The sequence below is a fragment of the Taudactylus pleione genome, unplaced genomic scaffold, assembly GCF_031769625.1.
Source record: "Taudactylus pleione unplaced genomic scaffold, aTauple2 ptg000055l, whole genome shotgun sequence".
NCBI lineage: Eukaryota > Metazoa > Chordata > Amphibia > Anura > Myobatrachidae > Taudactylus > Taudactylus pleione.
In genome coordinates, this window is record NW_028284457.1 from 15,510,944 (window position 1) to 15,537,499 (window position 26,556).

Here is a 26,556-nt window from a genome sequence, read left to right on the forward strand (position 1 = left end):
TGACTTACAATGATAACTTTAACAATATCACTTTGTCTCCCAAGCATCAAAATTAGATTGCAAGCTCACCTAGGCTGTGAAGCGGTGTCAGAAAACGTCTATGTACAGTTCTGCTAATTACTACATAATAAATAGGGAAGAATATTCTACACCATAGAATCAACAGTACTATGACTCTTACCAAGCTTTCTACAAGTACATTCTTCTCTAAAAGCTCTCCTTGTAGCAATTCATGTTGTTTTCTCATTTCTTCTATTTCTTCTTTTAACCGACTGACCTCTTCAGACTGGAACCCATTCATCTGTGCATTGTTATGAGCGTTGTGATGCTGGCTATCTTTTCCTATTATAATGCACACAGAAGATAGTGTCTGAAATTGCATTATAGCTTCCATGTATAACATGGCTCAGTGTAACAACAGCAGAGTAAAGGACAGGAAGGATGGGATAAGTGGCAGCATATTGTAAGTTTTCCAAAATCAAACATTAAGTGACTGATGCTGAGTCACACGCAATACCAATGTTCATGGAGTTCAGTGATTATTTTGCTACTGTACATGTGCCTAAGCTGCTGAATAGTCTCTCAGTGCATTGGTCACACAGTGTGTACAAAGTGCACCTGCGACTGATGCGCACGGTATCAGAAAACTAATGGAATTGTGCTAGGTATTCTTATGCTATGAAGCCCCATATGGAGCAAGCTGCTATGCACTGTGTGTTCTGACCCCTTTCTATCATAGCCAGCTTTAACTGGCAATCTCAGCACTCTGTGCTACCCTAGCTCTTCTGCAGGTTAGCAGCAGATGGGCTAGCCTTCACTCCCCATGCATATCAGAGCGCCTTGAGCACCCATGACCCTACCACCATTTCACTTTTGGTAGGTACCAGGAACATCCCACACGACCTGCTGTTTTGGAGATGATCTGACCCATTAGGCTAGTCAGCACAATTTGGCCCTTGTCAGAGTCACTCAGTTCCTTACGTTTGCCCATTTTTCAGCTTCCAACACATCAACTTCAAGAACTTAGTGTTCACTTGTTGCCTAATATATTCCACCCCTGTACAGGTGCCATTGTAACAAGATTATAAAAGTAATTCACTTCTCCTGCCAATCCTGTTTGCGTGGTGATCACTGCATGTGTGTGGTCCAGGGCCATTGGAGACCCCCTCCTGCTGCCCCTTAGACCGGGTCTGAGGTTCCTTGCAGGTGGCTCAGGCTGTTCCCTCACCTGTTCCTTGTTGCCGTCTGCAGCATCTCTACCGAGCGGCTCCAGTGATACTGCTCCTAGCTGCTGCTGTGATCCTGGAGTGCAGCGGACTCCTGCAGCCTGGGTGGACTGTCTGAGCGGCTGTCCACCCCTTTCTTCCACACAGCTGCTGGCTATGTGGTGCTGGTTTTCCTGGCTCTGCTGGTTCAAAGTCACCTTCTGTGGAACGGTCTATGGCTGCCACTTCTGTGTGAAGCCTCTTGGATATTCCAGTGACTTTTGGTGTTCTCTAATGCTGGCTGCAGCTGCCATCTTGGATCTGCTGGCTGGGTCCTGATATTATGTGCCACCTGACACCCACTCCTTCTCCCTGTCCAGTCTCCTTCTGGACTCTGACTCTCTATGCAGTGCTTCTGTGTCCTACAGGTTGGAGTTTCTTGATACACCTTCCCTGTTGCTGCATGATCTTGTGCAATTACTTGTATTGTCTGTTTCCAGTGACATGATATTGTATAATATGGGAAAGTAGGGCCATGTTTCTGGGGCGGTTTCTAAATTGAAACGCTTTCCTGTACTCCTGCTCCCTCGGCTGAAAGCCTCCCTCTGGCTCAGCCACTCTCCATCTGGCCCTGCGAGTGATCCCTCTCCCTACCTCACCCACATCCTTCAAGCCATTACAGCTTCTTAATAGAGGATCACTTGCAAAATTGGCGAGGTTCAAGTAGCTTCTTTGATTCTGCATGATCTCCAGAAAATGAGAGAAAGATTTGGGGAGGCTGAACACTGCATATACACTACTGAGGAACTCACCTCCCCAATGCAGGGTTCAGCTTCATGGTCCCTTCAAGTTGGCAATCACTCGCTGTTGGTTTATTTATCCTGTCTTTACTTCTGTTTAAAAAAGTTTCACGATTTCAGCACTCCATGCTTTTCCCAACACATCTCTGGGGGGAGAGGGGTGGGGGGTAAGGCAGGCTTCGGATGGGACTACCCATTTCTTCAATACTCCAGGCAAGGCTGAGGCATGGTTGGAGAGGCGCCCGAAGCCCTCTGCTTATTAACTATTGATGGACTTTATCTTTTTCCTGGTTCCAGGATAGGGGACTGGTGAGTCTTTTATTGACTTTATGTGTCTCAACTGTTTTTCCCAATTACTTTGTTATACAATATTTTATTTCGTATTATTATTCCATATTATGCAGTGTTATTTTTTCTGTGCAATGTTATTTGGGAACTTTCCATTTATTTAGGGATCACCACCTCAATTAGTATAGGAGGGCATGGCTAGTAATAACTTAAGTTTAGTTGCCCTTCTCGTTTAAGGTTACATTTGTCTGTTACTGCTGACATTTCTGGGTGACACAATAGCACTGCGGGTTGTTTTGCTGCTGCGTTGTTCTGGTCTAATGACGGTCCTCTGTTCATGTAGGTTTTAGTTTAGTTTTTAGGATTAGGTATACCTTAGTTCTAAGGGTTATTCAGGACAGGTTGTTGGTTTGTTTGTCATTATTTTTATTATAGGTACTGTATTTTGCTTGGCCATTTTCCTGCATGTTTTTTTGTTCAACAATCATTGTAATTTTCGACTTGATACTGTTCAAATTGACCCCTCGGGCTGCTATGTATTCCTTAAGAGTTTTTACTTTCTTACTTGTTCACATTTTGGTCTAAGTGTAATATTTTCCCTCTTCGTCGTTCGTGGGTCCATAATATTATGCCTATTACGGCTTCTTTTAAACAAAATACATAGGTTTGGAAAAAACTTACACTCACTATTACAGGTCATATTAACTTGTTTAAAATGTGTATTTAGCGTAAATATTTATATATTTTTAGCACTCTCCTATTTGTATTCCTAGGAAAATGTTCTCTGTTATGGAGTCTATCCTTTTTTTCCATTATATAGGAGAATAGGAGACCTAAAGACTGCATTACCTTCTTGGTGTACATTTAAATCCCCTGGGGGCCTCACCATTCCTAATTTGAAACTTTACTATATGGCCTTTCAATTAGAGCCTTTAGTTCTTTGGTTTAGCGATTATTCTGATTTGACCTTGGTGGGGTTCCATGATGAGAGGATGGGGTCTCCTTTACAGGGATTGCTCTCTAAATGCCTTTACTGCATCAGGCCTTACTGGTTTGGCGATTTGCTTTCAATTTATTTGGAGGAAATTGTCTGAATCCTGATGTTGTCCTCTGGTTGAATGGCGATTTTTCCAAGCTGGGCACTCTAGGTTCGGAGAACTATTGAATGTCTTATATCATTAAAATTGGCCATGTTTCGAAATGGTGTTTGAAATTCTTCTGAGCAATTAGGGTTGGAGAGTTTGGTCTTCCTAGCCCCACCTTCTATAGAGGTCACCACCTATGCCACATTGTGCATCCCAGTTCGGTACTAGCCCTCTCCTTGTGTCCCCTTCCCTTCTTAAGACTACACTTCTTAGGTTGCCCCTTACAAAGGTGATTTAGTATCTGTATTGTGACCTTAATTCCCATTATTTGCCGGATGCCCTTGCCCAGGAGGACCAATGGGCTCAGATCCTGGGTTCTCTCCGGTACACTTCCCCATGTGGTCTACTTCAACAGATTCATTAATTTATTTTTCATAGATACTGCTGTCACGATAGGTCCTAGTACTTCCACCATTTGTCCTAAATCCCAGGTTCTGTGGTGTGACTTTTGCCATTTGCTTTAGGCCTGCCCTAAGATTCAAGACTTTTGGCTTAAGGTTTGGTCTGATATTAGATCTACTGTCCCAGCATTGCTGCCTGCAGAAGCCAGGATATGCCCATTTATGTTAGATTGAAGAGTTGTTTCAACATCACTATTTATGGATATCCAATGTGCTTATTCACCCTTGCTACGGTTCTTATTCCCAGATCATGGTGCTCCACGTCCCCGGATATTTATTAATGGCGGGCGCTTGTTAATGATACCATAAATCATGAGCGTTATGTGTATACTAGTAGGAATACTTTACAGACATTTCATAAAATGTGGGATAGGTGGTCTCAGTCCCCGTTGGGTTTCCAAAGGGGTCTGGCTCAAAGGATTCCTCCATAGCTGTATTTTATTTTCTCTTTGTTTTGTCAGTTTCTTATGCCTTATATTCATATTTACTGTACTCATTGTATTAGTTGGGCCTGTACATTTCTGCTAACTTCCCAGGTTCGATGTATCTCCTGCTCTTTATTACGTACTTGGTCGGCACATGCAGTGTTTTGTCTTTTTCTGTTTATCGGTTCTTTGTTCTTTATCTCTATGTTGCAAAAATGAATAAAGACTAGGCTACCTGTATCTGGAGGAGGGGTACAGCTCAGCAACTGGCATCTTCATCTATCCTTAATATATTAGCTTCTCTTCCTAATTTTTGAACTTTCTGTGCTCTGAGCACTGCTAATGGTGGGTACACACTGACAGATACATTGGCCAATCAATTGATCGGCCAATATATCTGCTGCCCGTCGGCCAGAGTGTACCCGCGATATGTCGGTGAACGTCGTCGTTCACCGACATATCGCATTGGCTGTGCTGCACAGCCGATGGACAGATATGTCTGCAGACATATCTGTCCTTCGGCAGGTGTGTACGGGTTGTCAGCAGAAAGCCTTGTACACACACAGCGGCAGCCGCGGGGAGGGAGGCGGGACACGCCCCCGACCCGCCCACCTGGTCTTGCTCCCCCGCCGTCGGGACCCGAGGGCACAAGCAGATGATGGCCGTTCAGTGTGTATGAACGACCATCATCTGTAGATATATCTCCAGATCACTCGATCTGCAGATAGTCTTAAAGTGGGTACACACCTGAAAGATCTATCTCTTGCAGATATGTCACAGGAGAAGTTTGGTTTCAGCCAAAAGTTACCAGAAAAGGAGGGCCCAAAGATCTACAGATAAGCCTTTTGATGTTTTTATTTGGTACATACCTTTATTTAGCAATAACACAAAGATTACATTCTCTACACTAGCAGATGCTAATCTTCTCGCGCACATCCCTCACAAGACTCTTTGGTATACCAACCAAACTGTCTGAGGATAAGCAGCCACCCATTCAACTGGGGAGTGTGTTAATCACACCAGTGATCCTTTGACTGTTTATGAGAATATTGTATATTTTGTATGTATTCTTCAATATTGCCCATTTTACTGTGTATGCCCTAGACCCAATTTGCCATATTGGAATAAAATGAATGAGAGAAAAAAAAAAAAACACCACCATACCTAGTTGTACCTTGAGAAGATTGTACTGATCTTTGTGCTGTTGAATTTGGGCCAGCTGCTGGGAAATAGTAGTCTGGAACTGTTCATTTTTAGCTTGCAAAGAAAAAACACTTTGCTTCTGTTCTTCCAGTTGCATATCCTACAGATTAAAATACAGGTTAGAGAAACATACAGTGCGTAAGTGTCAGTTTAGTAAATAAAACTGGGTCCTGAAACTATCAATATTCCTGGAGAATGTGGTACAGAGAATATGCTATAATTTGAAATAGAAAATGCAAGAGCAAAACCACACAAGGAGTCGGACAAGATTTTGTTAACCCTCTTCCTCCCATCATTGGATATAGGAGAGGAAAGATCGCACTTATTGGTGAAAATTCATCCTGGCTTAGAAGTATTAAGCCTAAATCTTGCTAAATGGAAGATTGTTCACATGTGCCGCCTAGTTATAGTTTCTCCATAAGTATATTTAGCCAAGATAGGATATTACACATCACACTATACTGTGGGTGCGTTCTTTCTGCTGCTCAAGTTACTAACAGAGTATTGGTTATAGATGAAAATGTAGCCTGAGGAATAGAGCCCTGCATAATGTAAATCCTACCACTCACACTGGGGGCCACGTGTGGCTAAAATTGGAGTTTGCTGAGCAGTAAAAGAAAGAAAAAGAAAGCCAAGGGACCTCTCCTATGACCTCTTAATCTAAGATTTTAACAAAAGTTGATTTTTTTTTCACATTCTGTTTATTTGAGAACTGTTTTTATTCACTTTTACACATTACACAAGAATTCAAATTTATACAATAAACACAACACAACCAAAACATGAGGATAAACTCACAGCATTAAAAAATGGGCACTAGCACATACTCAAAAAGTGTAAGGAATCACAGGATTGCTATTATATGGGGATGTGAGCTACTAACTCCGTATACAATCAAAACTGACGAGGGTATACTTGCTGGTGTTTAAAAGCCTTTATGTCCCACAGTTTTGTGAAGCAGTGACACCCCTTTTACCTGTTCCCGGATGACAGTTTTGTAGTGAGATATAATGTTATCATGTTGCTCCAGAGACTTTTTAACTTCCTCCTCTTTTTTGTCCTCTTCACTAGACTTGTAGATGGCTTTTATAATTACCGCTGTAGGCAAAAGAAAAGTTCATATTCTTTCTTTCCTCATAATACTATATTCATTTATTGTGCACCCTAAAAAAAGCTTTGAAATGTAAATAAATACAAAAGAAAAACTGTTTGAAAAAACCTCAATGTGTGCACACAAAAGTCACTGTTAACAATAACTAATAATAAAGCAAACAAATAGATGGAAAATAAAAATATCCACAACCCTAAATATAGACTATAAATAGGAAAAATTATACCAAACAAGATAATCTAAACATTGTGCTCTTTAATGTGTTAGCTTGGGTAGAGCCATGAAGGAAAGCATCAGTATTGTTCCCATAATAAGGTTAAATCAATTATGACCAGTCATAAATGACACAGGCCAATGATCAATGTCATGTAAACAGAGTATTATAACGATCAAAAATCATAAAGGTTGCATATGAGCCATTATTCACAACTTGGTAATGTTACTGATCCAGAGTCGGAGTAATCATCACTGACTTGCTAACTAAAATTTCGCAGGCATCTTAACTAGTTGTAACAGATATCAACTCTTTATATTAAATCTAACATCAACTTTGCAGGTCATGCACACATTTCCAAGATAGTAGATATATACTTTTAAATAAAAATCAGCCTATTGATGTCTTACCCTCTAGTTCCTTAACTAGTTTAGTGAACTCATGATCAAACATCATGTGATCCGGACTGGAGAAACTTGGCTGGGGTTTCTGGGCAGCCTTGGAATAGTATTCATGCTTTGTGATGAAGCCCAATTTTTCTGTGAAGTTTTCTTTTCCAATTCTCTTCTCTATCAACTGCTTCAACTTCTCTCTGAAGAGACATATGCAATTAACTGTAATAAGAGAAACCATCCCTAGTAGCAACACACACACATACATTAGAATATATATTAGGACAATAGATAACTAATTTTATCAAACATTAATGGTTTGACACCAACAGAGATATCTAGTCAGTTTTGAGCAAGGCAGCACCCAACGGTCAAGCTATCAATGTCATTTTGATTGACATTTCAGGTATAGCAGTTATTATCCTTTATTTATATTGCACCCCAATGGATCTGCAGATGCTTACAGAGTACTTAAACAAAAATAGTATGAGCAAAACAAGGAATAAAAGTGCATTTAGAATAGGGGTGTGCACCGGCCACTTTTTGTGTTTTTTATTTTGGATCTGGATCTTTATTTGTGTTTTGGATCTGGATTGGTTTTGCCAAAACCACCCTTCCGTATTTTGGGTTCTGGGTTTTGTGTTTTGAATCTGTATTTTTTTTTTAAAAAGCATAAAAACAGCTAAAATCACAGAATGTGTTGGTTTTTCTGATCCTATGCTATTATTAAACTCAATAACCTTAATTTCCACTCATTTCCAGTCTATTCTGACCACCTCACAATAGTGTTTTTATGTCCAAAAGGTTGCACCGAGGTAGCTGGATGACTATGCTAAGCAACACGAGTGGTCGGCACAAACACGTGGCCCATCTAGGAGTGACACTGCAGTGGCAGACAGGTTGGCAGTTTGAAAAACTAGGCCCCAAACAGTACATAATGCAAAGAAAAAAGAGGTGCAAGATGGAATTGTCCTTGGGCCACCCTTATGTTGTATAAACAGGACATGCACACTTTAGCAAACCAATAATTTCAGCGCCAGGGTCTGCCACACGACTGTGGCTGAAATGATTGGTTCGTTTGTGCCCCCACAAAACAAGCTGGCAATTAATCTGTCCCTGCACAAACTGGCTCTACGGAGGCAAGATATCGTCCTCATCCACCGATTCCTCACCCTCTTCACTGTTGTGTACATCCTCACAGAGTATTAATTCGTCCCCACTGGAATCCACCAACAGAGGTACCTCTGTACGTTCTGGAGGCTGGTCTCCCTGGAAGAGTTGATAATTCATTTTTATGAACATCATCTTCTCCACATTTTGTGGAAGCAACCTCCTACGCCTTTAGCTGGCAATGTTCCCGGCTGCACTAAACACTCTTTCGGAGTACACACTGGAGGGGGGGCAACTCAGGTAAAATAGAGCCAGTTTGTACAGGGGCCTCCAAATTGCCTCTTTTTTCTGCCAGTACAGGTACGGACTGTCTGACATGCCTACTTGGATGCTGTCACCGATGTAATCCTTTAACAGACAGACGCACGCTTGTCGCTGCTGCTTTGAGGATGCAGGTGCGGCTACAGCCCACACAATTCACAAAGACAGAAAAAAAAAAAAAAAAAAAAAAAAGAGTTTTTTATTTTTTGTGGTGTACACTTTGGGGGTTACAGCACCCTTTAACGGACAAGCCAGCCGGCCCTTTACTTATGACACAGGCGCACGCTTGGCGCTGCTCCTTTGTTGATGCACGTGCAGCCACAGTGCACACAATTCACAAACACAGAAAATATCTTTTTATTTTGTTTGGAGTGCACTTTGGGGGTTACAGCACCCTTTAACGGTCAAGCCAGCCGGCCCTTTACATATGACACAGGCGCACACTTGGCGCTACTTTGTTGATAACTGTGCGGCCACAGTGCACACATTTCACAAACACAGAAATTTTTTTTTATTTTTTTTTGCACTTGGGGGAGCACCCCTGATGGACAGAGCACCCCCTGGACAACACTACAGCACCCCTTTAGGACTGGGACACTGCACAGGACTTTGGAGTGGACACAGCCCCTATGGACAACAGCAGCACAGCACAACACTACACTGCACTACACTACCCAGCCAGCCCTAACTCCCACCCTCCCTCTTCACTGTCCACAGCCGAGTGAGAAAATGGCACCGACGCAGGTACCTTATATAGAATCCAAAACCCGCGAGACCCGGAAGGCAGGATGATGATGTTTTGCCTCGATTTCAGATGCGAGTCAGGCGGGAAAAGTCGAGCCTGACTCAGATTGGCCTCGGTTCGGGGGGGTTCGGATTTCAGAAATCCAAACCCGCTCACCCCTAATTTAGAATGACCATGATAGTATGACGCACGCAGTGACCATAAGGGTATGATGCACAGAGTTATTAGCATGATGGTATGATGCAGAGTTATTAGAGTTATGGTATGATACATAGTTATTAGAGCGATAGTGATGGTATGATACAGTTATTAGAGCGATAGTATGATGCATAGAGTTATTAGAGTGGCCATGATGGTCTGACGCACGCAATGATGGTGATGGTATGATGCATAGATAAGGGGTGGCCAACCAGTCAGAGGCAAAGAGTCATAAAACAGTCAAGTTAAAGAGCCGATATCATGAGCATGCGCAAAAACGGGGCGTGGCCTGTCACAATGCCATGCTTCATTTTTGTGCGCAAGCATTTGGTATGCAGGAGCATCCCCTGTAGTGGTGCCCCATATGCAATGCCCCCTGTAGTTGTGCCCCTTATGCAGTGCCCCCAGAACTTACCTGACTTCATGCTGGCCTTCACTCTGGGCATCGCTCCCGCTGTCGCTGACTGCTGGATCCAGCAGGCGTGCAGGCTCCTCACATCGCGGGTGACGTCATCACTGGGAACACAGGTCTCTGAAGCAATCAGAGGCTCCTTTAACAGTGGCGTAGCAACGGCCCCCGCGCCGTCAAGGGGCCTGCGGGAGCCGATGTTACGAGCAGCAGCACAACAAAGAAAGCCCTGGGTTGTCCACCCCTGGCATAGAGTTATTAGAGGGATAGTGATGATAATGGTATGATGCATAGAGTTATTAGAGTGGCCATTATGGTATGACGCAAGCAGTGATAGTGATGGTATGACGCATGCAATTTGGGTTCCGTTGATAGTTACCAAGCATGGTAAATTGTGGTTAGTGCTAGGAGATCTACAGAAGGAGACACAGAAGTTAAGGGTTCTTTCTTGAAGAATTATTTTTTGGGAGGAGCTGCTAAAGGATGTGTCACTCCCTGTGTATGGGGAGGCCGACTCTCTCCCAGCTGTTGTTAACATGGCTGAAGTTTGTCTCTTCTTAGTTTCTTCATCTACTGGAATACTAATCAAACCATGGGGAGGCTGATGGGGTATGACCTACTCCTAGGCTATGAATTGATGTGGTAAAACACTGTGCAGTTCTTAGATGTTGTACGTTCCCTTTACTGGAGGAAACAGACATAGCCTGGTCTTCCATATCCTGTCCAGGATGACCCCCAGGGGTAAATTTACTAAAATTAGAGTTTTTAGTAGTGTAGATATTGCCCATAGCAACCAATCAGATTCTACTTAACATTTAAGCAGCACCTTCTAGAAGATAATAGCTAGAATCTGATTGGATGCTATGTGCAACATCTCCATTTCTAAAAACTCTCACTTTAGTAAATATACCCCCTAGTGTCATCAGTCTGCATAGGAATGTATTTCACATTGCACCATAAAGTTCTTGGAGGAGATATGGAGAATGGACACACTTACTTGGTATTGTTTTCAAATGAGTTATCGTTGTAGTAAATACAGATGCCAAGTAGCAGGGCACACAAGCCCTGCACCAGCTGCTCCTCTTCTCCAAGGTTCTCAGATATCTGTCCTGTCAGCTGAAGTGGCCACTAAGGAAGAAGAAAGACTAAACCGGAAATAATTCAATCTATGGCTAAAGTGATTATGTGAGATGTGCCAGTACTATCTGGGATTTTCCAAAGAACAACACTTAACAAGAGTTAAATGTTTTTATCATTTAATCCTCTGCTGAATTTTAGTACACAGGACTCACCCTGCATACAGGAGGATAACACAAAATTGCAGATGAACAGCCCTTCCTACTAAATATAGCCCAATAGTGATGATGTCTCCCAACTCCCCACATCTATCCTTAATGCTGCAGCTGGACTTACCCTCTCCACTGCTCTCCTTTGCTCCTTTGACCTCTCCTCTCATTCCATGGCTCCCGTTCTCTTGCAGAATCCAGTTTCAGCTTTTTACCATAACACAATTTACTTTTTCACTCTCCTCCTTACATCTCTGACCCAATCACAATCCACACTCCCATTATGCTCTCTCCACTCTTCCTTTGACTGTTGCCCTGGCATTGATTACCTCTTCCTACTCCTGCATCCAATATTTGACCCATCCTCTGGAACTCACTCCCCCACCTATCAGACTGTACACCAGCCGGCATTGTTTCAAAGTGCCCTGAAAATACGCCTATGGCGCAAACCGTATCAGTACTCCTCACTTTCATAATTCTGAACTCTCTCCCTCATCATTTCTTCCCAGTTCACCTTCCAGATAAACCTCAACTCACATAGTTTGAAAGATTTCAGAAGCAGAGCCCTTTGCCCATTGTTTTGTCACAGCACTATCCCCATCTCCAGTGTACTCCTAACTCACAGTCAGCGACTCTGATCCTTTCTGTCCATTCTTCCCAGGGCACTGTATCATTGAGCGCTACTGTTTTTTAACAGTCACTTACTTTATCTAAATATTTTAGGGGCGGATTTTCTTCCCTTGTACGGTGTTTGTACCTATTTAATTTGAATAATAAGGTAATTAGAGATATATCACATATGAATGAGAAAGTGTGCGGAGTATGGGAAGAAAGACAGAAAGGGGTTATACAGAATAGTAGTAGGAGAGAATTAAAATAATATATACAGTCAAACTCCCTTTTCACTTTCATGGATTTCAGGTTAAAACAAAACTAATCTGGTGATAAACTTCACTATTTCATTGATTTTATACCATCTTTTCCTGCATTTTATATAGAAATTTATATTGCTATAAAGTAGTAATTTATTCTTGTGTAACATAGAAAGTGTTTACTCTATAGCAGTTCACTTTCTAGTAATACATAAGCTACAACACACAGTGTAAACGCTCGGATATGTTTGATCAGTTAAATTTAATTTATTGCTCAAAACATTACTTTACTGAACAGTACGGCCAGATTAAGGTTTGTGGGGCCCTACCAATAAAATTGTCAAACTGTGCTGGCAAAATTATTTAAAAAATTTATAAATACTCCCAGCACAAAGATGTATGGAAGACAGTTCATGTTATGTCACACAGCGCCCACAGTTCACATTATCCACTTCAAATCTTGGAACCTGTAGACTGTAACAGAATAGTTAAAGAAGCATCTGTTACAACACAGCCATACAACTAGTGGTGCCTGACAATCCTTGTTCCTCCTTCTTGCACCTCCCACTCTGCCCCTCCTGTCTGCACTGAACGTCACCTGTTGCAGCGCCAATTGTTGCCCTGCCCTCCCACATGCCAATCCGATGCTGGTGATGTAGCTATGTGTGGGAGCCCACTTGTGTTTGGGGACAATAAACCTGTTAATCCGGCACTGCTTTACAGATATTATATTTCACAGTAATCCCATTTTTCATGCAGGAGCCAACCTCTAAAAAAATATTATAAAGTAAATTGAATTGTATGTTTGTTTTCCTTATAGTTCTTTTAAACAGTAATTTTTCCTGCTTCCAATTAGAATTTCATGGTAATTAGCGTCACAGTTCAACATGTGCAGTTCTGAACACGCATACAATAAAAAAAAAGGATACAAAAGGCACATTAGCTGCATTGTGAAGGAAATGGGTGACCGCAATGGGACAGCTGGATAACCAAGTACACAGCAACATTAATAGCCCGACTCTGGTCTGTACCTTACTACCCTGCAGAAAATGGAGAAAGTCAATGAACATTTGTATTAGAATTCAACCTGACAAACACCTCCAACTACAAGCACCATGTGACAACTAAACGCATAGGCACAACTGGGTACAAGGTAGGTAACGTCTGCTGTACTGTACAGCTAAAGTTTATCTGAGATTGAAGGGCCCATCAAAAAGTTAAACTTAAAAAAGGGGTCACTACTGACACCAAGATAAACTTTATGTCCCATACACTTTGAATATAAACACCTTTTAAACATGCCTGCAGAATGGATAAGGGACATGACTGGCCTTTCCTTATTTATCTCATACATAATAGAGGGGCTTAGTGATGCCTAGGGATGTACTTGCAATTTTTTCAAATCTACTTTAGAAAAGTTTAATGTAGAACAGTCCATCTGGAAAATTCACGGATCTTTTGTGGAATATCAAAATGCAGAAAAAACATTGAGGACCAAATGAAGTTATTAAACCCAGTTAATAGATATCATTCACATTCAGAACACCAGTGTTAAATATTTGTTAATGCAAAGGATATTAGGCTACATCTTCACAAAGCAACCAATACAGTAGTTAAACACGGGTTAAGGTCATTATCACTTATTGGAATTACAACAAACACTTTAGTTTACACAGCATGAACAAATATTGTATTGTATTTATTGTTGTCATCAGCAAAACAAGTTTGACAGACGAAATTACATTGCACTTTTTTAAAACAGTGAATAGCAATCCATGGTAAAGGTTATCACAAACAATTTCACAAAAATAATAAAATTAAAATTAACTAAAGAGATACAATCATAGCATTCAACATGCGCACAGCAGATGGAAGAAAACTAACCCTCAAGCGACTCGTACGTGCCCGAAGTACTCTAAACCGCTTTAAAGATGGGAGCTTATCAAAAAATTCATGAAATGGATGGCTTGGATCCGATATGATACCTTTGGTTCTCTTTAGAACCCTAAGCCCATAAACATCATGAATAGTTGGCAACTGCACGCCAATGATTTTGCTGGCGGTCCTAACAACCCGTTCCAGTGCACTTCTTTCACTCGCTGTGCAGTTGCCATACCAGATAATGATACCAAACGTCAGAATGCTCTCAATTGAGCATCTGTAAAAGTTTAGCATAGTTACTTTGCTAACTCCCGAGGCCCTCAAACGTCTTAGGAAAAACAAACGCTGTTGCGCCTTTTTAATTAGGGACAGTGTATTTAAAGACCATGTCAAATCTGCCGCAACCTGGATACCCAGAAATTTAAAAGACTCAACTATATCAACATCCTGGTTGTTAATAGACACTGGCAATTTCTGCTCTAAACATCTCCTACGAAAATCAATTACCAGTTCTTTTGTCTTGTCACCATTTAGGAGCAAGTGATTATCACCACTCCAAGAAACCAAATTTTTGATCTCTTTCCTATAATGGGACTCATCATTCCTGCTAATTAACCCAACGACTGCAATATCATCAGCAAATTTGATGATTTTCACAGAATCAGAAGTCGACACGCAGTCGTGGGTAAATAGCGAGTATAATAGGGGGCTGAGAACACAACCCTGGGGAACACCAGTCTTAATCAACACTTCCCCCGACACATCACCTCCAATTCTAACTACTTGTGGTCTATCAGTTAAAAAGTTTAAAACCCAGTTACAAATAGACCCACTTAACCCCAAGTCAAACAACTTAGATGTTAGTGAGATGGGAATAACCGTATTAAAAGCAGAACTAAAATCAACAAAGAGTATCCGAACATAAGAATCCCTCACTTCCAAATGAGCTAAAATAGAGTGAAGTGCTGTAAGTACCGCATCATCAGTGCAACGATTTTTCCTATATGCAAACTGAAAAGGATCAAAATCTACTGGGAAAAAAGATTGAATATGTCCTAATACCAGCCTTTCAAAGCATTTCATTATCAATGAAGTTAGTGCAATTGGGCGATAATCATTAAGGCATTTTACTACCCCCTTTTTTGGAACTGGAACAATATTTGCCTTCTTAAAACATCTCGGCACTACACAATTAAAAAGGGACAAATTAAATAAGACCGTTAATATCCAACTTAACTGGTCTGCACACCCCTTGAGGACTTTACCGCTAATCCCATCCGGGCCGGCTGATTTACACAAATCAACCCGACGTAGACATTTAATCACATCATACTCCTCCAACATAAGAGGAGACTCCCCCACCCGGGGAATTTGGGGCGTAACAGAAAAACTATTCTCTTGATCAAACCTAGAGTAGAACAGGTTCAAATCTTCAGCTAATAGATTATTGTCATTGCTAATCACCTCCTTTTTTATTTTACAACCAGTAATATCCTGGATCATCTGCCACAGGCTTCTCGGATTCCTGTTATCATGACTTCTAGCTTCAATCTTTGTGGAGTAACTAATTTTAGCCCTCCTAATACCTTTCTGCAATTCACACCTGGAAGATTTCAACATTTCTAAATCACCAGATTTAAACGCTCTATCACGAGCCTTGAGTAGAGATCGAACTTCCCCGTTCAACCAAGGCTTCACGTTGGGAAATATTTTAATACTCTTTGTTACTGTAACACTATCCGTACAGCAACCGATGTAACCTAATATCAATGATGCTAGAGAGTCAATATCTATATCGCCATTTACCCTACTCTCATCAATAAACAAATCCCAGTTTGTGAATTCCAACATATCCTGTAATCTAGTCAGTGCGTCCTCCGGCCATATAGTTACCAGACGTCTGACCGGTCGCACTCTCCTAACTAATGACCTGTAAACAGGTATGAGAAACAGGGACATATGATCGGATCTGCCAATATGGGGGCAAACAACAGTTTCATAAGCTGACTTGAGGTTTGTATACACCTGGTCCAAGGTACGCATGCCCCTAGTTGGAGCCGATACATTTTTATATAACTTAGGCAATACTTTCCTCACGTCAGCTTGATTGAAATCACCTGCTATAATGAAAACTGCCTCAACATACACAGATTGTAATTTCGCAATTTCCTCGTAAAGAATTCCCAGGGCAATTGTCACATTAGCCTGAGGGGGAATATAAACGGCAATGATAATTGCCACCGAAACTTCTCTGGGCAAATAAAAGGGTCTACATTTGACAGACAGATATTCAATATCCACTGAGCAATGATTACCAATACAGATAGCATCAATACACCAGGTACGCAGGACATACAAACACAGCCCCCCACCCCTACTTTTCCCTGATGAAGAAGTTCTGTCTGCTCTGAACAGAATCCTGTTTCCAAAAGAGACCGCAGTATCCAGAACTAAGTCATTTAGCCAAGTCTCGGTAAAAATTAATACAGAGCAGGACTCCAGATGCTTCATGTATGAAAGAACTGCATGTAATTCGTCCAGTTTACTAGTCAGGGACTGAACATTTGCTAGAAATAAGCTAGGCAAAGGGGGTTTGATAAAACATAAATTGAGCCTGGCTCTAGTACCAGCTCGTTTACCCCTTTTTTGCCTCCTCTCCCTCCTCCGATGCCTCTTCCAACCCTGCCTGCGTCTCCAGGGATAACCGAGTCTCCAGAAATGCCCCTCTCCAGAGCGCTGCCCACCCCCATAATCTCTACTTCCATTGCCGTGCACATGGCTCTTCTCACAACTCCAGTCTCCAGACCAGCCACCACTCACCACCCCAGCTGCGACAGACCCATCCAGGGCCGCCACGCTTGCAGGCACAGTAACTCCAGGGGCAGCAGACACACAAGCTCCAGAAGCGGCAGCAATCCCAGCCACCCCCGCTCCACCCACAATGCCTGTGGCTGAGGGGTTACCCGGGGCTGTACCTCCCTCAGAGACCTGCACAGCCTCTGCGCCTGACCCAACAGCTCCTGCAAGCGGCTCCACTCCACCAGCTCCGGAACCTGCCACTCCACTCCAAACTCCAGTCAGGCGGAGACCAAGGAGCACCTCGCGGGGGTATGTGATCCCACACCAGCCGCCGTCACCACACAGGACTCCGACAAGCAGGAACAGGAACAACCACACCACATCCGGAGCGCGCAACACACGGACACCCGGACCATAGGAATCGCCATCACCGGCACCAACGGTAAGTGCAGCCGCAGCGTATACACGCGCCGCCATTTCCAGGCACAGCAGGGATCTGGCAAGAGTCCACGAAAGACCCTGCCTTCCTAGCCAGGAGCCATTCATTTAAAGCGAACCTATATGACTTAATTCCTAGTTCAGTAAAACAAGCAATTACAGGTACAATATTATTTGATATCCCTGGGGTTTAATGCTTTTGCATAAGGCATTTTCTGTAATTTGAAGCTACATTCCTTAAATGGAATTGTAGTAAATTCCGCTGCTATTACCCATTCTGCTGATGACATGCCCTTCTTCAATACATTCTGTAGCAGTAGTTAACATTATTGCTAAAAAGCAGCCATTACTTACATTTTCAACATGTACTGTATTTGACTAGGGTCTGAGCATATTATTGTATACAATCTTCACCTCCTGCTCATCAGGGATGTCCCCATTTTATTATCCAACCAGATCATGGGAATATTGATAGCAGTAGGAGTAGGTTGATTTTGGGGGACGCAGTGACCCGACCATGTACATCAGGGGTTTTTAACTCCAATCCTTAACTACCCCCAAACATGTCATGTTTTGGGAGTTTCTCTAATCATGCACAGATGATAATAACTATTTTGCTGGGTCAGTAATTATCCTATCCTATTCACCGACAGAAATCCTGAAAACATGACTTGTTGGGGGTTTGGATTGGAGTTGAAAAACCAACATGAGCAGAAAACAGATGCCCATAAAGCATCATTGCACCAATACCTTCCAACTGATGTGTATGAATGTAAACATTAGGGCAACGATATGAAAAGAATAATGGAGGTGAGGGAAGCCACAAAATTAGATAGAGAAATTATCAGGGCCCTCCAAATGCAGATCCTTATCAAACAAACACACATCAATAGGAAATTAAATACAGATACAACCTATTTCTTACTGGTTTTCAGAACTTTCTGTATAGATTTAGATTTTTATAAGCTAGCCATTTAACTTAGAAATGCTTACATTATTTCATCAGTCTCCTCCCATTATATATCTGCTGGCATACAAATGAGGAGATATGTTCTTCAGGCTTGTTATTTGGTGCACTATACACTCTTATGTAGGCTAGTGAAAAATAAACATTCAAATCAATTGAAGCAATAAACAAAATTTCCTAAGGTGGGTACACACCTGACAGATATATCTGCAGATCGAGTCATTTGCAGATATATCTGTAGATGATGGTCGTTCATACACAGTGAACGACCATCATCTATCCGGTAGCCATGGGTCCCGCTGGCTGGGGTGCGGGACTGTCCCCCCTCCCTACGGCTGCCACTGCAAATGTACGGGTGATCGGCTGATCACCCGTACACACTTGCCGATGAACAGAAACAGCGGGTAAAATAAGTATTGAACACATCAACATTTTTCTCAGTAAATATATTTGTAATGGGGCTATTGTAATGAAATTTTTTTTTGTATGCTGTGACTACAGGCACAACACTGTGACTGGTATTATTCCACATTCTTGTTGCTTGTGGTCTTTATCTGAGTAAGCTGAACCAGTGCAGTAAATCACACACACACTACTAAGATAGATATAGGGAGTATGAACCAGATAAAAGAGGTGTTAAATCTGCCTTGCATCAAGCTAAAGCTGGCCACACACTAGACCAACTGACATCCAACCAGCCAACTAGTTGATTGGTTGGAACGAAAATCTGGTAAGGAATGGGAGTAAATGATGATCAGCAATTTGCTCCTAAATGCCAGAAAACATGAAAATGGTTGTTCAGACAAGTTTGTTAAATGTTTGACCTAAACAATTTGTTCAAACAACAGTTTTTGTCCATTTTCCAGCATTTGGGAGCAAATTGCTGATTGTCATTTGCTTTCATACCTTACCAGATTTTAATTCCAACCAATCAACTAGTTGGATGGTTGGATGCAAGTTGCTCTAGTGTCTGGCCAGCTTAATGGAGCATACACACGGTCCGATTTGTCACATCTGTCAGATGAACGATTGAAAGCTTTGAACAATTTTTACCAAAGATTTGGACGATTCCATTCATTTGAATGCAGTCAAAAATCATTCAAACACATCAGATGTCAGATATCGTTATCTGACCATCGGGAACACGCATCGCTCATCGTCCATGCATGTCAGATTTTCCTTCAGATATGAACAATTGAAAGATTTTTTAAATAGTTATCGTTCAGATCTCAAGAAAAATCTGACCGTGTGTATGTACCATCAGACTTCTCCCCCACCAATCCCATACGGCAGAAAAAAAAAACCACAGCTAACATTCTCAATCTTAAGAGTAAACACCAACACATAAAACCGCCAATATACAGAGAAACACTTCATGGTTTAATCTTCATGTTTACCTTTGTATATCAATTGAAAACATCCAGTCCTACTGAGATGAGTGCTAGAAAGAATGACTTAGGGATCTATTTACTAAGCAGTGTTCGGAAACAAAGTGAAATGAGATAAGGTGCCAGCCAATCAGCTCCTAACTGCCATGTCACAAGCTGTGTTTGAAAAATGACAGGAGCTGATTGGCTGGCACCTTATCTCCTTTCACTGCTTAGTAAATAGATCCCTTAGTCTCTGTGGTGTCAGAAGTATCATCTTATGAATGGTGGATGAGCAAAAAAAATTAACCCCAATGTATTTCCCATTATTTAACAACTTCTGACTGCTCAAGCATCTTCAGCTGGTGTAGAAAGAATAATTTTCTTCTTTTGGTTTAGTTCATTTGAAGCTTTAAAACAGACTGGGAACTGAAAAGGCCTCTAAACTACTGTTTTTATTCAAAATGTTTAATGCCAGTGACATTTCCAGTTCTAATGCTTAACTCCTTTTTTGTGTTTGTGTGTTTCTCTGAGAAGTGCATTTGTAGGTTTTACTAATGTTTAGTCTAAAATTGGTTTTATTGAAAGATGTCAAATAAATCATATCAAACCCTCATAACTTTGGTTTGTTAATGTTAGAAAGCATTAAAACGTGATTGATCAAGGTTTCTAAAACATAGAAAGATTATTTTTTTTTATTATTTAAACAGTAATGCAAAAAAACTGCTTTTAACAAAAAAAACGGTTTGAAACCCAAAAAAAATGTTTTTTGTTTTTTTTTAAATCTATTTTCTTCCAACCCATGCAATCCACACATGCAAAGAAATCAAACCATAGAAGTCAATAAATTAAGTTATGTGTAATAATGTGAAATGACACAGGGAAGAAGTATTGAACACGTTTCCTGATTATTTAATACTTCATACAAAAGCCTTTGTTGGTAATGACAGCTTCAAGGCGCCTCCTGTATGGAGAAACTAGTCTCATGCATTGCTCAGGTGAGATTTTGGCCCAGTCTTCCACGCAAAGAGTCATCAAATCTTGAAGGTTCTGTGGGCCTCTTCTATGAACTCTGATCTTTAGTTCTTTCCATGGATTTTCAATTGGATTCAAGTCAGGTGACTGACTGGGCCATTCTAGCAGCTTTATTTTCTCTCTCTGAAACCAATGAGAGTGTCCTTGGCTGTGTGTTTGGGATCATTGTCTTGCTGAAATGTCCACCCTCGTTTCATCTTCAGCATCCTGGTAGATGGCAGAAGATTTTTATCTTTCCTTATCATATCATGTGCAGTATTGCCAGTACCGTATGCAGAAAAACAGCCCCACACCATGATGTTCCCACCTCCAAACTTCACTGTTGGTATGGTGGTTTTGGGGTGATGTGCAGTGCCATTTCTTCTCCAAACATGCTGTGTATTATGGCATCCAAAGAGTTCAATTCTGGTCTCATCTGACCAGACTATGGGGGTCATTCAGACCCACTCGCAAGCGGCAGTACTCTCGCAAGTGGGTCGATGTTCCCCACTGCGCATGCGCACGACGGAGGGAGCTCCGTCGTGCGCATGCGCAAGACCCGGACTGCGACAGCCAAGCTGTCGCTCCGTGTCTCGCACCAAAGGGGGCGTGCTGTCGATGTTGATTGACAGCACGCCCCCTTTGGTGGGCGTGCCAGCCAGACGGAGGCGTTCCCATGGGAACGCCTACCGTCTGAAGCCGGCCCCACTGACATCACTAGTGATGTCAGTGGGAGTGATTTTGGCTCTGATAGAGCCAAAATCACTCCAGGGCTTGTGGCTGGGAAACCCTACCGCAGGGTTTCCCTCGCAAGTCCGATGGTCGCGATGGTCAAGACCATCGCGACCATCTTTTGGACGCTCGTATATGCTGTGGGTGGTCACCCACAGCTATACGAGCGTCCAGGAGGACGCTCCATTTTAATGGAGGAGGGCCCTGAACCAGAGCGAGCGCTCTGGTCAGAGCGTCCGGCTCTGAATCAGGCCCTATATTCTCCCAGTATTTCACAGGCTTGTCCAAATGTTGTGCAGCAAACTTTAAACGAGTTTCAACATGCTTTTCTTCACCAATGGAGTCTTGCGTGGTGAGCGTGCATACAGGCCATGGCGGGTGAGTGCATTACTTATTGGTTTGCTTTGAAACAATTGTACCTGCTAATTCTAGGTCTTTCTGAAGCTCTCCACAAGTGGTCCTTGGCTTTTGGACAACTCTTATTATTTATATTATATATTTATAGAATTATTTTCACTCCTCTGTCAGAATCTTGCGAGAACCACCTGGTCGAAATGATGTGCTTTCCACTTCCGGATTATGGCCCCAACAGTGCTCACTGGAACATTTAGAAGTCTAGAAATCCTTCTGTAACCAATGCCATCAGTATGTTTTGCAACAATAAGGTTGCAAAGGTCTTGAGAGAGCTCCTTGCTTTTACCCATCGTGAGATGTTTCTTGTGTGACACCTTGGTAATGAGACACCTTTTTATAGGCCATCCGTCGGGCATGAACCAGCTTATATTAATTTGCACTGACAAGGGGCAGGATTGCTTTCTAATTACTGATAGATTTCAGCTGGTGTCTTGGCTTTCCATGCCTTTTTGCACCTCCCTTTCTTCATGTGTTCAATACTTTTTCCCTGAGTAATTTCACATTATGACACAACTTAATTTATGGACATCTCTGGTTTGATTTCTTTGCATGTGTGGATTGCATAGGTTGTTGCTGACATTTGGTGAAAAATGTCATTACAATAGCCCCATTAAAAATGTATTTACTGAGAAAAATAGTGATGTGTTCAATACTTATTACCCAATGTATGTCTGCAGACATATCTGTCCATCGGCTGTGCAGCACAGCCAATGCGATATGTCTGAACAACGTCGTTCACAGACACATCAACTATACACACTGGCCGAAGGGCAGCAGATATATTGGCCGATCAATTGATAGGCCAATATAATCGCCCAGTGTGTACTCAGCACTAGGGTCAAATTCAATAAGCCTCAAATGGCTTCTTAGACGAGATGCGGTGCCCAGGGCAATTCAATTACAGCCGAGGCAGCCACTTAATGCAGATTTCTGGTCACCTCCTCCTGAGGTTCGGACAGAAGTCAGTGTTAAATAGTGCTTCCTGCCCTTATCGCAGCAGCCGCAAACGTTTTAACCCATATCTCTGGGTACTTATCTTAGAACCTAGTGGCAGATTTACCATGCAAGGAAAAGGGCTTTTATTGAATAGTCCAAGGCTATTATCCTTTTCCATGAGCGGTAAATTAACGAGGCTAATTGAATCTGGCTCCTATAGTTATCAAATTATTTTTCTTTTGAGAATACAAGCGCAAACACTATATTGGATACACACATTATGCCCCTGGCTAAAGGAATGAATGATTGGCATGGAAAATACCTACTGTACCATGGCCAGAAAGATTTTCAGAATGTGATGAGTTTTTGTTCTTATTTAGGGCAAAAGTGGGATTCCAAATGTTTGTTTCAAATTACTGCAAGGACTGTTCCAGTAGTATTATGTTTATTAACAGTTATTTACAGTGCACATATATTAAACAGCACTTTACACAGAATATTTGGAATCAGTCACTGTACCACTGAAGTTCACAATCTATATACCATACCACATGAACACAAACACACAGATTCATTATTTACAGCAGCCAATTAATCTACCAGTATGTTTTGGACTGCAGAAGGAAACCAACAGAAACATTGGGGAGAAAGTACAAACTCCACACATAGTGCCCTGGTTGGAATTGAACTAATGACCCAAGCGCTAGGAGGTAGTAAACTAACCATTATGTGACAGTCACCCTAAATGGGATCATATTTAGGGTACAGAAAGAGGTGGGATTATATTCAACAAAGAGTGGCTATCACAATAAAGATAGTGAAGTGGATATGAAAAGTGACATTCCTGCTCCAGCAAAATATACAGCATAAGAAACAGAAATCTAGATCAGATGTTCATGCATTAAAGATGCAATAGCACACCCACTGTTTTGGAGAATGCATCTTTAAATCTGAAACTTTGTGTCACACCACTCTCATTCCATTCAGAGAAGACAGGAGCCTCTAGAATTGTGGAGTTATCAAGCTGCTTCCTTTACGAAACAAGCACCAGTGATGAGCCCAGCACCCTAAAATGTTCGGCAAATGGGAATACCACAGCAGCAGAGATACGTGATTAAGAATCACTTCAAAGCAGTTGTGTTAAAAGTTAAATAAAACCCACAACATAAGAGCAAGAAAAAAAAAAGGGAGCCCTGTAGTGACCGTAAGCAGTTTCAACGTATACATACCCGTCTGTCGATCTTATCCCCCTGCAAATCATATGTCACAAATTTAATATATGTACACAGGTTAATTGTTGAATGTGTTTTGAGCAAGCCATGCACAGTGTCTTGGGATCAATCCTAAATAAAAGCCTCAATGATTCAAGAGTTTCTTGCATTATTATGGGTGCAAAAGCTGCACTCGCCTCTACTGTAATCACAACTTCATAGAACTATTCTGTAAAATATGCAAATGCAATAAAATGTGTAATTAAGAATAAAAGCATAGATGGAAAACCTAATACCAATACAGAATAGGAAAGTGTGACTAATGCATCTCTTCACTGTGGAAAAGGGCTACGCCTATCCATTGTAATAACTACAACATAATTGTATGGTTTACTTATAGATGTTTGGTCAACATTGGGTAATATTTAATTGCTCTAAAGGCTCAAATCCCATTTTAAGGTTGATCGACCACCAGATGCTGTAATATGTACAGTCCTACTTTCTTTAGTATTATTTATTTTATGTTTCACCCTCCCATTGCCTTACATATGGTCAATAAAGAAGATGGCTATTATCACTGACACAGTCATAACTCTCTCAATGATAGTGACATGTGTATTGTATACTATGTCGGCATACAGAATGTCAACAGCATAATGACAACGTGGCCTGAATGTTGACTTTCACAATGTCGACACTGACATACTGTCAACTGTCGGCATGTCAACAATGGGATTTTTGCAGTAAAAGTAACTCTAAGCCTAACCGCAGTCTAATACTAACTGAAGCCTAATCCTAAAACCATGCAGACATTCTAGCTGCCCACATCCCGACTATCAACATAGTGACTGCATGCTGCTAGTGACATGATCCCTTCAGTATCTAACCTTGATCAGTGTTCGTGCCTGGGATGCATATAGCCAGTAACAGGCTGCGCTGGATTACAGTTAAGATGATGAGCAGGGAGGTTATGGTGAAAGGCAGAACAATGAAGAGTTACTTTTCAGGTTTCATCAAAATATTTTTTGATTTCCTTGCAGATAAATAATTTCAGCTCAATTATTGTTATTTGCCATTTCCTCTCAGTCAGCCATAGTACTAGTAGTCTGCATTTCAAAGCAATAAAGTGTAAAGGTATATATTTTTTGACAACAAATTAGTAGATGAGGAAGAAATAACTGTATTCTGCATCTAAGTGTTGTGGGACAGGTTAGATCGGTGTATGCACAGGAGCACAAGTAACACTGATACACGCTCATCTGAGAGGAACTCAACGTTTACACTATGCATGCGCAGAAAGCCTCAGTGTGCCCACATTATAATCTGGGAATTACATGTTTATGGCAAGATCAGAGTAAAATAACTTACACTAGGTCACCAATATTGTACAGCAAATCCATGTTTAACCACTTTATGCTTCCAAACAGTAAATTTGGATCAAATAAAAAATACAATCATGGCATTTGCAGTGGGTCAGAAAAGCAAAAATACACACACATACAGTATACATATATTCATATATCTTTCAATATATCTCCTTATAAAGGGATTCCACAAACGATCCAAAATAGTTCTGTGAATCAAAAATAAAACAAGGGCGCCACCTAGGGTAATAGAACAAAATATCACCACAGTTGGAAAAAACACACATAAAAGGAAGTGAACAAATTGGCCCTGTATCAAAGTAAGTAAATAAAATTGCTTATCTGAACCAACAATGGACATGCCCGTAAGAGTCCGTAGCACAGTAACATCCAAGGAAGATTATCCTTTCCTCATATCAGGGAAGAGAAAGCATTACACACCCATAGTGCAGTATTCAAAAACTTGAATTGTATTTAATAGGCAGTTAAAAATGCATCAATAGATATAAACAAGCACTTATCTGATAGATTAACGCAAGAGAGTTCTCCCAACTCTGACATCCAAGGCCACTACGATCACAGCACCAAAAACAATCGCCAATGCAACACGTCCTGACCCGCTAATGTCTTTGGTGTAACTTCATTAAGGGCATCTATCCATCTATATTACACTAGGAGGCACCCCTGTTTTATTGTACACACACACTATGTACTTGTGTAGAAATATTATGAAACCTAATGCTTATATTACAGGACATCACAGAGATGCTCGTACCTGTGACAGGATGTTGGTACACTGCTGTAGCAAGGATACAGGAGGGTTACCAATACTAGTAGCAAGCTGGACTCTGAGCAGTTGTTCTTTCTGGGTAGAATTCTCTAGCAGCGCGTGAGCCAGTGCCACTGCAGCACACCAGTTGGAAAGTGAATCTGGAGAAAAGAGACCTCCACAAAGCAGCTGCCCAGCAGACAGTGAAGTGGCTGTATAAAGAATAAACAATATGTAACAACCCATGCTTTGCATATAACCATTACCATCTTTTTCTTTATCGGCACCAACCACACATACTAACGTTTTGCTAAAACCTGAAATAACTAATAGTAACAGTGTTGTACAATCATGGCCTACTACCCCTTACAAAGCTGTAGACTTGTCTTGTGAATGACAGAAATCAGGAAATAATTATAAATAAACCAGAAAAATTGTTTTTCTAATAATGAAAGTATATAATGTGACTTTTCCACAACAAGTTATTATAGGAATTATGAGGAGGGTGAGGTTTAGGATGACAATCACCAGTAACAAAT

General features: G+C 41.4%; 1 protein-coding gene across 1 annotated transcript in view; it reads right to left on the minus strand.

Moving 5' to 3' along the window:
- The window catches only part of LOC148535195 (general vesicular transport factor p115-like), a gene marked incomplete at its 5' end in the record, with an annotated part of 36,659 nt that extends 10,430 nt beyond the window's left edge, over positions 1-26,229 (minus strand). The window contains 8 exons of the mRNA XM_088464460.1: positions 182-342; positions 5,429-5,567; positions 6,444-6,565; positions 7,203-7,384; positions 10,965-11,083; positions 13,055-13,165; positions 23,903-23,923; positions 26,024-26,229. Coding sequence (XP_088320586.1) covers positions 182-342; positions 5,429-5,567; positions 6,444-6,565; positions 7,203-7,384; positions 10,965-11,083; positions 13,055-13,165; positions 23,903-23,923; positions 26,024-26,229 — 1,061 coding nt within the window. The remainder of the gene's footprint in view (positions 1-181; positions 343-5,428; positions 5,568-6,443; positions 6,566-7,202; positions 7,385-10,964; positions 11,084-13,054; positions 13,166-23,902; positions 23,924-26,023) is intronic.
- Positions 26,230-26,556: the final 327 nt, after the last annotated feature.